This window comes from Papio anubis, chromosome 2 (genome assembly GCF_008728515.1).
Source record: "Papio anubis isolate 15944 chromosome 2, Panubis1.0, whole genome shotgun sequence".
NCBI classification, from domain to species: Eukaryota; Metazoa; Chordata; class Mammalia; order Primates; family Cercopithecidae; genus Papio; species Papio anubis.
Window position 1 is genome coordinate 103,674,801 of NC_044977.1, and position 13,166 is coordinate 103,687,966.

The window sequence follows — 13,166 nt, forward strand, 5'->3', positions numbered from 1 at the left end:
GAGTTCGAGACCAGCTTGGCCAGCATAGTGAAATTAGCCGGGCGTGGTGGCAGGTGCCTGTAATCCCAGCTACTTGGGAAGCTGAGGCAGGAGAATTGCTTGAATCTGGGAAGCAGAGGTTGCAGTGAGCCAAGATCATGCCACCGCACTCCAGCCTGGGCAACAGAGCAAGACTCAGTCTCAAAAAAAAAAAAAGAAAAAACCCCAAAAACCAAAAACTCATTATAGATGAAGTAAGGACTATTTTCTTTCTTCAAGTTTTTTTCCTTAATAATTAGCTTTGGTTACTGAAGACACTAGATGATCAAATCCAGCCTTCTCCATGGTCAGCGCCGTCAGAGCCTGCGACATGTTCAAGAGCTCTTTTTGGCCTCTGAACTGACACAATATATAAATAATAAAATTAAATAAGAAATTATGTTAGGATACATCTGACTATTTATTTATAATTAATCCACCATGTATAAAGGAATGCTACCAGCTAGAAGGCAAGTGTAAGTCTTAAGTGCTACCAACACTTACGTTGGTACACTTTGTATACCACACTTTGATACAACACTTTGTATCGGAATACAGAGAAAGAACAACACATCCCACAGTGCATAAATGACCATATTTAACACCTCTCAAAGACTTTGTATAGATCAGGCAGGTTAGCAAGTTGCAGGATATTTCCATCTTCTGTGAAATGTTTAGGAGGCAGAATGTGTGAGCGCAAGGCTTTATAAACAATGTGTTCCACAGTCCACTTCCAGGAGTTTGGAATGGAGCCAGGCACTTCACTCTGGAAAACACATTAGATGTCATAAGCCTCCCTGTTTGCATCCCAACATATACTGATATCCTGGCTGATGGGATGTGCACTGAGCCTGGAAAGACTTGGTGTTATCTAGGGCTTTTGAAGTGGATCTTGTGCACCAGCCTTTCAGGGATACACAGGCCTGAACACAAGAGGATTTTTTTGTTGTTGTTTATTTATTTAGAGACAAGGTCTTGCTCTGTCACCCAGGGTGGAGGGCAGTGGCGTGATCATAGCTCAATACAGCCTCAAACTCCAGGGCTTAAGCCATCTTCCCACCTCAGCCTCCTAAAATGCTGGGATTACAGGTGTGAGCCACTGTGTCCAGCCAACATGAGGTTTTTAAGGGGGGAAAAGAAGCCACTGCTCTGTGGGACTGTCTCCTGTGGAACCTTTGTTTTCATTCAGGGAGAAAATGGTTTTATTGTAGCAGGAGCTAACATCATGTCTGATCCTGACTGATATTTGGACGGCAACCGTAGGAAGTACCTAACTTACCATTAAAATCGGGTCTGAAAATAGTTCTAATCCCCAGGGGAGGAATGAAAATATTAATGAGGATTACTTTGCCTCATTATTCCTCTCCTTCTTGTAAGCCTTAGCTGTCTCATTTGTAAGAAAATATTCTTTCTCAACTGTCCTTCCTTTGCCTGAGGTAAAATTTCCAATCAAATGAGATAGTTTCCACACATCAAATGAGATAGTTTCCACAGAGTTTGGTAAGTGTGTTGCCTTCTCCACTGGAGTGAGAAACTCCCTAGAGGCTTTGGCCAACAGGACTAAATCTCTGCCCTCCCACCTACAGACTTGGAATCCTTGAGCATGCCCGAGCAGCCTTCAGCCTCCTCATCTGAAACTGGCTCACACTGCTTAGGAGATGACTGTGGCCAATCAGGGGTCATACTCTGATTAAAGTGGGCTACCCTTTGATTCAAGTGGGCTACCCTTTGATTCTTAGAATATTTCAACTCTCCCCTCCAACCTCCCCCCAAATATATGTTGATATTAAAAGCATTATCATCTGACTGGGAAAAGTGACAATGAAACATTAGGAATCCAGGCACCCTTTTTGTGTCAAGTTGACCTGCAAGAGGAGTTATAGAGCCTTGTTTTCCTGGCAGGGCAGTGGTTGGATAAAGAGCAAGGCAAAAAGCTAAGAGATACAGGGGCGACTGACCCAGAATCTGAAGACTGGCTACACACTTCAGAGCCAACAGTGGGAGTATATGGACTCTCCAGCCTTAGACAATCTAACTCAACCTCCTATTTCTCACTGTGATGGCTTGTGCTTTCACATTTGACAATTTCTGAGGTCACTCTGGAGGTATGTTCTACATCAGCAGATGGAAGTAAAACTCATGAATAAAAGCTGACTATTGTGTTTGAACCTTGTTGGGTACAAAGAAATCCCAAAATTTTAGAGATGGGCAAGTTTCATTTCCTAAAGATTGTATGAGGGCCTGTCCTAGTCCTTGGGTGCCAATGTGCATCACCACTGTACCTGCTGGCCTGAGAGGGTCGACTCCTCAGATATGTACTGCTTCCGGATGGAGTAGAACATAGCACATTCTTTACTGAGGCTTTCAAAACATTCCTTTTCTTCGTCCCAATTCACCTGGTCCAAAGAATTCAATACCTCAAAATAGGTATGAATTTAAACATTTTCATTCTAAATGGAGATCACAGACTACTTAAAGCTAAAAAACTAAATATGACATTTTAGGCATTAAAACTATAAATGAGACTGCTGAATATTACTGGGGATGAATATTAGTGAGGATGAGAGCAGGCCTTCAGCTGTCCCACCCTTATCATCTTTATCATTCCATATCAAAGGGTGGTCATGTGCCCTTTCCCTCCAGCACACATGCACGTACCGAAATGCTTAGTATCTGCTTGATCACTGACCTCAGTGGCTAGTCGAAGAATGAAGATAGGCAGTCCCTCCAAAGGGGGCACATAGTTGTCAATCAGAAGGGGTAATCCAATCAGGTTCCCTTCCTGCTTGCAGGAAAAAGACAGGACAAGGGAACAAGAAATAACGCTGTCATAGTTTAAACAAATTCCATTTCTCCAGTGCTTTCCTAGGCCTTGTCCTCCTCTCTGCCACTCTGGGCGACCATGTTACTTGATTGGGCTGGGCACTGGGGGCAGACCTACACACTTAAAGAGTTTTTCATCCTGACACACAGCACAGCAGAACAATCTTTTCTTTGGATCTGTTCATGATCCAAAGAACACATCAAGATGGAGAGCCCCAAAGATCAAGGAGTAAGAAGAAATGGGAGCAAATGGCATAATCTCATTTACAATGGCCTGCAGGGATTCGACTCTCCATGTCTGGGTCCTTCACCCTGGGAACAGAAGTAGGCATGAATAGATAATAGTACAGTTATGTAACCTAGAAATGCAAATAGGGAATGGAGAGGATGTCACATATGTCACTTGCTGCTTCTGAGGGAAGGCCTAGTCCTGATCTTGGAACTTTTTTTTTTTGAGACGCAGTCTTGCTCTGTCGCCTAGGCTGGAGTGCAGTGGTGCAATCCCGGCTCACTGCAACTTCTGCCTCCTGGGTTTAAGTGATTCTCCTGCCTCAGCCTCCCAAGCAGCTTGGATGCCACCATGCCCGGCTAATTTTTCTATTTTTTTAGTAGAGACGGGGTTTCACCATGTTGGCCAGCTGGTCTTGAACTCCTAACCCCAAGTCATCTGCCCACCTCAGCCTCCCAAAGTGCTGGGATTACAGGCATGAGCCACCGTGCCTGGCTGGAAATTTTATTTGAAGAATACAACAGAAGTATAAGAATGGCTGTCATACCTCATCAATTTCCAAAGAGAAATAGTCTGCAAGCATCTCGGCCTTCTTCTTCAGAAACTCAACAATGTATTCAGCAAGTCCTTCTTTGGGACCATCTTCCTCTGTCCAGCCACTCTCTGGACTATCTAAGGCAAGCATGGCGAGGCCAAAGAGTGGTGCTGGCTCCTAGGAAGAAACAAGAACATGAAGGAGCAAGCTTTAACGGGGTATCCAAATGAAGCCTGAATTCCCACAAATCCACTATCAGAATGGCAGGTGAGAAACCACAAATGTAACACTCATCCCCCATATACCCCAAAGGAAGTGCCTGAACAATCCACAACAAAACCCCTTTCCTCCTCTTCGTCAATGGCCATTTCAACCGAGAAGATATCACAGACGAAAAGCCTGCTGAACGGATGGGAAGGGTGAAGTCCTGGGGAGGTACTTTGCTTCTGTGTAGCCTTAAGGACTCAACTTTCATATTTCTAGAAAACCACGAGGCAGATCATTTCTTTCTACTGCCTCATAACTAAAGTGCGGGGGTGAGGATGGAGAGTAAGTTAAATTGAATGACATTTCAGGTCAATCATCTAATGCAGAAACAAAGGGAAAACTATGCTTAAAAATAAGATGCCTAGGTTATCTTCCATTTCTCCCCTTCTGATGATGTTATGTTGTTACTCATACTTTTACATATGTTATAAACCCACAGGACATTATTTTTTCATAATAGAAGAGTCCATTATCAAAAGGATTTAACAATCCTAAATGTTTATGTACCCTACCCAGTAACAGAGCTTTAAAATATACAGGCTGGGCGCGGTGGCTCATGCTTGTAATCCTAGCACTTTGGGAAGCCAAGGCAGGTGGATCACGAGGTCAGATTGAGACCATCCTGGCTAACACGGTGAAACCCTGTCTCTACTAAAAACACAAAAAATTAGCCGGGCGTAGTGGCAGGCACCTGTAGTCCCAGCTATTCAGGAGGCTGAGGCAGAAAAATGGCGTGAACCCGGGAGGCGGAGCTTGCAGTGAGCCAAGATTGTGCCACTGCACTCCAGCCTGGGTGACAGAGTGAGACTCCATCTCAGAAAAAAAAAAATTTTTTATATGTGTGTGTGTGTGTATGTATGTAAATGAAGGCAAAAACTAAGAGAACTGCAAAGAGAACAGACAAATCATAATTATAGCTGGAAGTTTCAATACCCCTTTCTCAATAATAGAACAGGCAGAAAATCAGGAAAGACATAGGAGATTTGGGCATCACTATCAACTTGATATACTTAGAACATTCGACTCAACGAGATCAGAATACCAATTCTTTTCAAATACATATGGAACATTTACTAACACAGACCATATTCTGGGCCATAAAAAAAGTTTCAGTAAGTGTAAAAAAAAAGGCAAGTATGTTCTTTGACCAAGATGGAAATAAATTAGAAATCAGTAACATATTTTTTTTTAAATCCTCAAGAAATTGGAAACTAAATAACACGGTTCTAAATAACCTGTGGGTCGAAGAAATCGAAAGGGAAATTAGAAGGTATTTTGAACTGAATGAAAATGAAAACAAACTATCAAAATTTGTGGGATGCTGTTAAAGCAGTGCTTAAGAGAAATTTGTAGCACTTAACACCTGTATTAGAAAAGAAGGTAGGTCTCAAATCCGCGACCTCAGCTTCTACCCTAAGAAATATGAAACAGGCTGGCCGCAGTGGCTCACACCTGTAATCCCAGCACTTTGGGAGGCTGAGGCGGGTGGATCACCTGAGGTCAGGAGTTCGAGACCAGCCTGGCCAACATGGAGGAAACATCTCTACTAAAAATACAAAAATTAGCTGGGTGTGGTATACTTACCAACTCATTCTATGAGGCCAGCATTACCCTGATACCAAAACCAAAGACTAAAAGAAAACTATAAACTAGTAACATTCATGAGCACAGATAAAATAATTACAATAAAAATTTTAGCAAATCAAATCCCATAATACATAAAAAGGATTGTATATTATAACCAAGCAGGGTTCATCCCAGGAATGCAAAGATTGGTTTAACATACGAAAATTAATCAATGTAATTCACTATATTAACAAACTATAAAAGAAAAATCTTATGATTATCTCAGTAGATGCAAAAAAAAAAAAAGCGTTTGAAAAAAATTCAACATCCAATCCTAAATAAAGTCTCTAGCAAATAAGGAACAGAGGGAAGTTTCTCAACCTCATAATGGGCATCTACAAAAAAACCTATCTATGGCTAACAGCATACTTAATGGTAAAAGACTTTCCCCCTAAGATCAGGAACAAGAGAAGGATTTCCAGTCTTACCACTTCGTTTTTCCTATCTTTTTTTTTTTTTTTTTTTGAGACAGGGTCTCGCTGTGTTGCCCAGGCTGGAGTGTAGTGGTGCATTCTCAGCTCACTGCAACCTCTGCCTCTTGTGTTCAAGCATTTCTCATGCCTCAGCCACCCAAGTAGCTGGGATTACAGACGTGGACTGCCATGCCCAACTGTATTTTGTATTTTTAGTAGAGACAGAGTTTCACCATGTTGGCCAGGCTGATCTCAAACTCCTGGCCTCAAGTAACCTGCCCACCACAGCCTCCCAAAGTGCTAGGATTAGAGGCATAAGCCACCATGCCCAGCCCATTATTACCACTTCTATTCAACATTGTATTGGAGACTCTAGTCAGTGCAGTCGGACAAGAGAAAGAAAAGGCAGCTGGGCGCAGTAGTTCATGCCTGTAATCCCAGCACCTTGGGAGGCCGAGACGGGCAGATTACCTGAGGTCAGGACTTCAAGACCAGCCCGGCCACATGGTGAAACCCCGTCTCTACTAAAAATACAAAAAAAATTAGCTGGGCGTGGTGGTGGGCGCCTGTAATCCCAGCTACTCAGGAGGCTGAGGCAGGAGAATCACCTGAACCCGGGAGGTGGAGGTTGCAGTGAGCTGAGATCCAGCCACTGCACTCCAGCCAGGACGACGAGCATAGGAAGAAGTAAAAGTTTCTTTATTCTCAGAAGACATGTTCATATATAGAAAATCTGATAGAATCTACAAAAAATCTATTAGAACTAATAAGTGAGTTGAACAAGGTTGCAAGATACAGCATCAATGTACAAAACTATACGTATTTCTATATACTAGCAAATAAACAACAGGAAATCGAAGTTTTTTGGCTGGGTGAAGTAACTCATGCCTATAGTCCTAGCACTCTGGGAGGCTGAGACAAAAGGATCACTTGAGGCCATGAGTTTGAGATTAGCCTTGGTAACACAAGACTCTCGTTTCTATGAAAAAAAATTTTTTTTTAAATTAGCCAGGTGTGGTGGTACGCACTTGTATTCCTAGCTACTTGAGCCTAGGAATTCAAAGCTTCAGTGACCTATGATCACGCCACTGCACTCCAGCCTAGGCAAGAGTGAGACTCCTGTCTCTTAAAAAAAAAAAAAAAAAAAAAAAAATTTGAGGCCAGGCGCAGTGGCTCACACCTGTAATCCCAGCACTTTGGAAAGCCAAGGTGGGCAGATCACCTGAGGTCAGAAGTTCAAGACCAGCCTGGCCAACATGGTGAAACCCCATCTCTACTAAAAATAATTTTAAAAATTAGCCAGGCATGGTGGCAGATGTCTATAATCCCAGCTATTTGGGAGGCTGAGGCAGTTTGAGAATCACTTGAACCCAGAGGGTGGAGGTTGCAGTGAGCCAAGATTTTGCCACTGCACTCCAACCTGGGTGACAGAGCAAGACTCTGTCTCAAAAAAGAAAAGAAAAAAATTTTGAAAAACATTTAGCATTTAAAAATGTGAAATACTAAGGGATTTATCTAACAAAAGTTTTTCACCCTAAATTGATCTAGATTCAACATAATCCCTATCAAAATCTCAGCAGGCTTTTTTATAGAGTATATCACATGAAGAAAGAAGATATGAAACCATATAAACAGGTAGTATGATTTTTAACTCAGAACTAAAATTCGGCATTGAAAAAGTTTTTGACAGTTTTCACAAAAAGCATAGGAAAAAAAAAAGTCTTGGAAGAAATAGACTAAAATTGTTGGTAGGGGTTGCATTTGGACCATGGCTTTAGACAATGTTTATTTTTGTCCCTTTCCAAGTATTAAGTGTCAGTAGATACTTATTTTTTTGAGGGAATCTCGTTCTGTTGCCCAGGCTGGAATGCAGTGGTGCGATCTCAGCTCACTGCAACCTCTGCCTCCTGGGTTCAAACTATTCTTCTGCCTTAGCCTCCTGAGTAGCTGGGATTACAGGTGCCCACCACCATGCTAATATTTGTAATTTAGTAGAGACAGGATTTCATCATATTGGTCAGGCTGGTCTTGAACTCCTAACCTCAAATGATCTGCCCGCCTCGGCCTCCCAAAGTGCTGGGATTACAGGCATCAGCCACTGCACCCGGCTGAGTATCAGTAGATATTTATTAACTTCTGTACTAATAAACATTTGTTTAAGTTGGCTACCAAATGACTATTTTGCTAAAAAGTATAAAACTTCTTATAGACACCTCTATATGCAAATCATACAATACAGCAACTATCCTAAGAATTTTTAGAAAAATTTAATATACTACAAATAAGATATTAGTGGAGAGCTACTATTTTCAGAAATGATCAGTTGAAATTTCAGAAGTAAAAAGGATCTAAACTTACCGATAACCTCAGAACACCAAAATTGGCAAAATCATAAATGAGTATCTGGTAGAACAGTTCTTCACTGAAAATAAAAATGAAGTGAGTTTAAGGAATAGCTGAATTCATGCTTGAGATACAAGCAGTTGGGACAAAATGGGAGAAGTAATCCCTGAAACATGGATGAGACAGAAATAGTTCTGCCTGGCTGCGGAATCTGCTTAACAGTCTAACAAAATCTCTTACCCCTCCAAAGAGCTGGGATTCCCAACATCTTCAACCAGGGCTTTGAGTGGCCAGCCTCTAACAGATAGGTTAGAGCACTAAAACCAAGTCTGGCTTGCTACCACTCATGTTCTGTCCCTACCTGTCTGGTGCTATACACTGGTTTCTAACACTCTGCAGTAAAATTTAAAAAGTTTTTTGTCTGCTTACCTTTCCCCCACTTACAAAGAATCCTATAAATCACTTTTTTTTTTTTACAACTTATTAAAAATTATATGAAATGTACAGGGAGGGCAGGGAGTCTTCCTAAATAATCAAAAATAGACCTAAGGCAGGATTATACTACGCTGACATGTAGTTTAGGATGATACATTGGCTGGCAATAGTCCAAAAGCAGCTACGAAGTACACACTATATTGAATTACTTCCAAAAACACAATGGGAATAAATCCACATTTATATGGTATTTTATGGTTCTTAAAACACATTGAACCCCACAGACTTGCTTAAAGACTTCTTCTCATCAAAGCAGACAAAGCACCTGCTATGTCTGCATTTTGGTGGGGAAACTGAGGCACCTATTGAGTAGCTGAGTTATTCTATGTCAGTTAGTAAAGTGCTAAAGGAAGGACTTGAATCCAGATATTGAACTCTGAACCCAGTTCTCTCCCTGTGTTTTTCTACCCCCTTACTGGAAAACCAATTCACATTTTGCAAATCTGGGACTGGCCTGAATTTGTATCTGTGAGATGAAAGAACATGAATGCAACTGTGATTTGGGGCCTTGGAGGTCATTCCCTTAGACATGCTGGAAAAGAAAAAGCAAGGGGAGTAGAATTCCTAACAAATTGAAAAGTGACAGCTCACTATACAAGCCCAAGCATTCTCAAAGCAGACAATGGAACTTGAACAGAGTTGTACCAAATGGGTTTCCGAGCCTAGGAGGAATGAGTTCTGAATACATACAAGGAGGTACATGTGCTAACAGGAAGCTTCTGGACTGGGGCAGTTTCAAGGGATGGCAAATAGGTTTCTATCTCATGTACCAACTCCATGCAATGTATAGTGGCTGCCCCACTGACAGGGCCAATAAGTACTCTGAGCCCACAGCAGGGCTTAGAGGGAGAGTCTCACAGTAGGTAGGTGATGTCTAGTATATGCAAGGTGGCAGCATCCTCCCATATGCATTACCTATTTGAGAACAGATTTAATACAGATTCTAGACTCAACAGGAGCTTATCCACCAAGGTCCCTGGAAACAATCAATAGAAACGTTGCCAGCCATGCAACAGTCAAATGAAACTGATGGGGTCACCTTTCCTGTGCTGATCAAGCCCACTGGCTTGCTTGGTGGCTGGAGTAGGCCTTTGCTCCATTCTCAAAGCTGGGAGGAAAGAAGGCATCAGGTCTTCTTTCTCTTGCATCACCTACAATACTCTGTTGCATACAGAGAATTCTCTAGCAGCACCAAACCCTCACCACCTGGTTCACAACATTTACAGGGTGCTGAGCAACTACCAAGGACTAGGCTTCTTGGGTTATTTCTTACCCTCACAAACAAACAAACAAAACCCCTGCACATTAACTAGTAATACCACAACTTACAGATGAGAAATCTGAGACACAGTTTAGGAAAGTAACTTGTCTACAGTCAAATAAATGGGAAATGGTCGAACTTGGATTTGAAACCACATCTGTCTGACTCCAAAGCCTGTGCCCTCCCAACTACCTCATGCTGCTCTTCTTAGCTTTTGTGCCTGTGCTCCCTGGACCATTGTTCTAGTGGCTCTGCTTGTTCACACACTCACTGATTTACCTAAGCTTGGTGGTATTGAGAAGGTATAACTTGGTCTGATGCTGTGCCAAGGCCCACTGAGGATTCACACAGCCCACGAAGGAGTGGTTATGCAACATCTCCCGGAGAACTGCAAAACAAAAAATAAAACCAAAAAACAGGTAAGTAATGGAATCCTACCAACCCCACTTCATTGCCCAAAGCACCAAGCACCAGAGCTAGAGACACCAAGTAAGCAAAGAAGCCTGAATTGAGCCTCCTGGTGAAAACAAACACAAATGAGGAATAAAATAGAACTAATCTTTTAACACACAACAAGGAATTGCTAAAAGATTAAAGACACCCAAGGATCAAAATCTAAGACAAAGTAGGAACTCAGGTAACAAGATCTCTGAAGTCAACTTTATCCAAAGACATTTGAGAAACCTCAGGAATCACAAACATTAGTTTTCACAGGCTCTGAAGGTGGCAAAAGGAGGACAAAAGCATGGAATGGTTTGAAATGGAGAGTCTACTAGGAGGCCACTTTCCCAACACATGAAGCTGAGACTCCAAAGGCTGCACCCCCAGTGAAAAGGAAAACCATACTACTATGCCCATGCCCACTTCCCTGCCCCTCCAAGGGCAGTAAGCAAAATCGCCACCTCTAGCATTGGTGTTGGAAGAAAAAATGACACCCTGTGAATCTGTAATCATAAACTGGTCCTCATATGCTTTTCCAGTCAGGATTCATGCTAAGCAGGTACCTGAAAACCTTAAGCGGAGATTTTAATTTAAACTGATAATCGGGGCTGACTGTTCCTCCAGTTTCCTAGTAGAATCAAATGCAAATTCTCTCTGCAGAATTTCATTGTCAACCCAGGCTTCAAGTAATTCCCCACAGATAAAGTATGAGGAATTAACAGTTACAAAAATTACAAAAAAAGCCCCATGAATTAGAATCCGGAAGAATCCACAGAATGAGACCTGTAAAGGTTTCAGGAATTGGAAAGATCAGCAAATAACATAAAATAAGTATGTTCAGCATGCTCAAGAAGTATTAAAACCATGAGTAAACAGCAGGACACTATCCACTATCTCCTGGGATCAAGATTTCCAAATGAGCACATAAAGTTTTTAAAAATGAAAAATACAATAATTGAAAAGAAAAATCAAGATAAACTTAAAAACAGATTTGACAAAGTTAACAAGGTAATTAACTGGATGGTAGATCAACAAAATTATCCAGAATGTAACACAGAAAGATAAAGAAACTGAAAATATGTAAAGATAACTTATGTACATGGGAGATAATAAATACATAACTCATGTCCCAGAAGGAGTTGGAGAGAGGGCAGGAAGAGGACAGTATCTGAAGACTTCGAAGACAAAATACCTGAGAATATCCCAGAAGTGATGAAAACTGTCAGGTCTCAGCTAGCAAGCCCAACAAAATCCACACGTGACACACAAGGTTACTACGTGGTATTTTTAAAAGGAGATCTTAAAGGTACTCAGAAAGAAGAGAGATTACCCACTAAGTAAATAAAATATAAGACCGGTAGCTGAATTTTCAACAGGTAACAAATTTTAAGACCGATAGCTGAATTTTCAAGAGCAAGAGTAGAAATCAGAAAATGATACACTATTACCTTCAATGCACTAAGAAAAAATAATTGCCAATCTGGAGTTTTAAACCCAACACAAATACTTTTCAAAATAAGAGTGAATTAGACAAAGCAAAAAAAGTTTGCCATGGCTATTGTTTGAATGTCTGTGTGCCCACAAAAACCACAGGTTAAATCCTAACCCCCAAGGTGACACTATTAGGAGGTGGGGCCTCTGGGAGGTGATTAGGTCTTCCCTCATTGTTGGGATTAGCGGGATTCGCCCTTATGAAAGAAACTCCGGAGAGCTAGCTATCCCCTTCCACCATGTAAGGATACAGCTAGACAGCGCCATGCATGACGAAGCGGGCCCTCACTAGACACTAAATCTGCTGGGGCCTTGATATTGGACTTCCCAGTTTTTAGAACTTCTATTGTCTTAGGCGTGAAAGGACTAAGCCACCAAAGGCCCCACTAAAGGTTCAGGCAGACCATAAAACAGCTACAGGAAAGAATTATGATCAGATAATATGTGGCAAATCCAAACAAACTGACAATAACAAGTATCACAGAACAAGTAGATACAGGCATACCTCTGAGATATTGCAGGTTCAGTTCCAGACTACAGCAATAAAATCAGTATCACAATATAGTAAGTCATGTGAAATTTTTTGTTTTTCAGTGCATATAAACTTATGTTTACACCACACTGTAATCTATTAAGTGTGCAACAGTATTATGTCTAAAATCAATGTACGCAGCTTAATTTAAAAACAGTTTTTTGCTGGCCGGGCACAGTGGCTCATGCCAATAATACCAGCACTTTGGAAGCCCGAGGCAGGCGGATCACCAGAGATCAGGAGTTCGAGATGAGCCTGGCCAACATAGTAAACACCTGTCTCTACTAAAAATACCAAAATTAGCCAGGTGTGGTGGCACATGCCTATAATCCCAGCTACCTGAGAGGGTGAGGCACAAGAATCACTTGAACCTGGGAGGTGGAGGTTGCAGTGAGCCTGGGCGACAGAGTGAATCTCTGTCTCCAATAAATTAAATAAATAAAATTAAAAAGGTTTTTGCTAAAAAATGCTAATAGTCATCTGAGCTGTTGGCGAATTGTTATCTTTTTGATGGTGGAGGATCTAGCCCTGATGATGGCTGTTGACTGATCAGGGTGGTAATTGCTGAAGGCTGAGGAAGCTGTTGCAATTTCTTGAAATAAGACAACAGTGAAGTTTGCTGCATCAATTGATTTCTCGTTTCATGAAAGATTTCTCTGTAGTTTGTCATGTTGTTTCATAGCATTTTACTC

At 41.5% G+C, this 13,166-nt stretch overlaps 1 protein-coding gene across 7 annotated transcripts in view; it reads right to left on the reverse strand.

Moving 5' to 3' along the window:
• Window positions 1–415: 415 nt before the first annotated feature.
• MLH1 (mutL homolog 1) overlaps window positions 416–13,166 on the reverse strand; it is a 54,018-nt gene continuing 41,267 nt past the window's right edge. For 4 of the 7 annotated variants that reach the window (XM_003894687.4, XM_031663493.1, XM_031663491.1 and 1 more), the window contains 6 exons: window positions 10,290–10,398; window positions 8,270–8,333; window positions 3,618–3,782; window positions 2,708–2,800; window positions 2,301–2,414; window positions 416–784 (listed from right to left, as the gene is read on the reverse strand). In XM_003894687.4, the coding sequence (XP_003894736.3) occupies window positions 617–784; window positions 2,301–2,414; window positions 2,708–2,800; window positions 3,618–3,782; window positions 8,270–8,333; window positions 10,290–10,398 (713 nt within the window). In that variant the 3' untranslated portion in view covers window positions 416–616. Of the gene's footprint in view, window positions 785–2,300; window positions 2,436–2,676; window positions 2,801–3,617; window positions 3,783–8,269; window positions 8,334–10,289; window positions 10,399–13,166 lie in introns of all 7 variants that reach the window. The other 3 variants (XM_009201211.3, XM_009201212.3, XR_643844.3) reach the window with 2 other exon arrangements.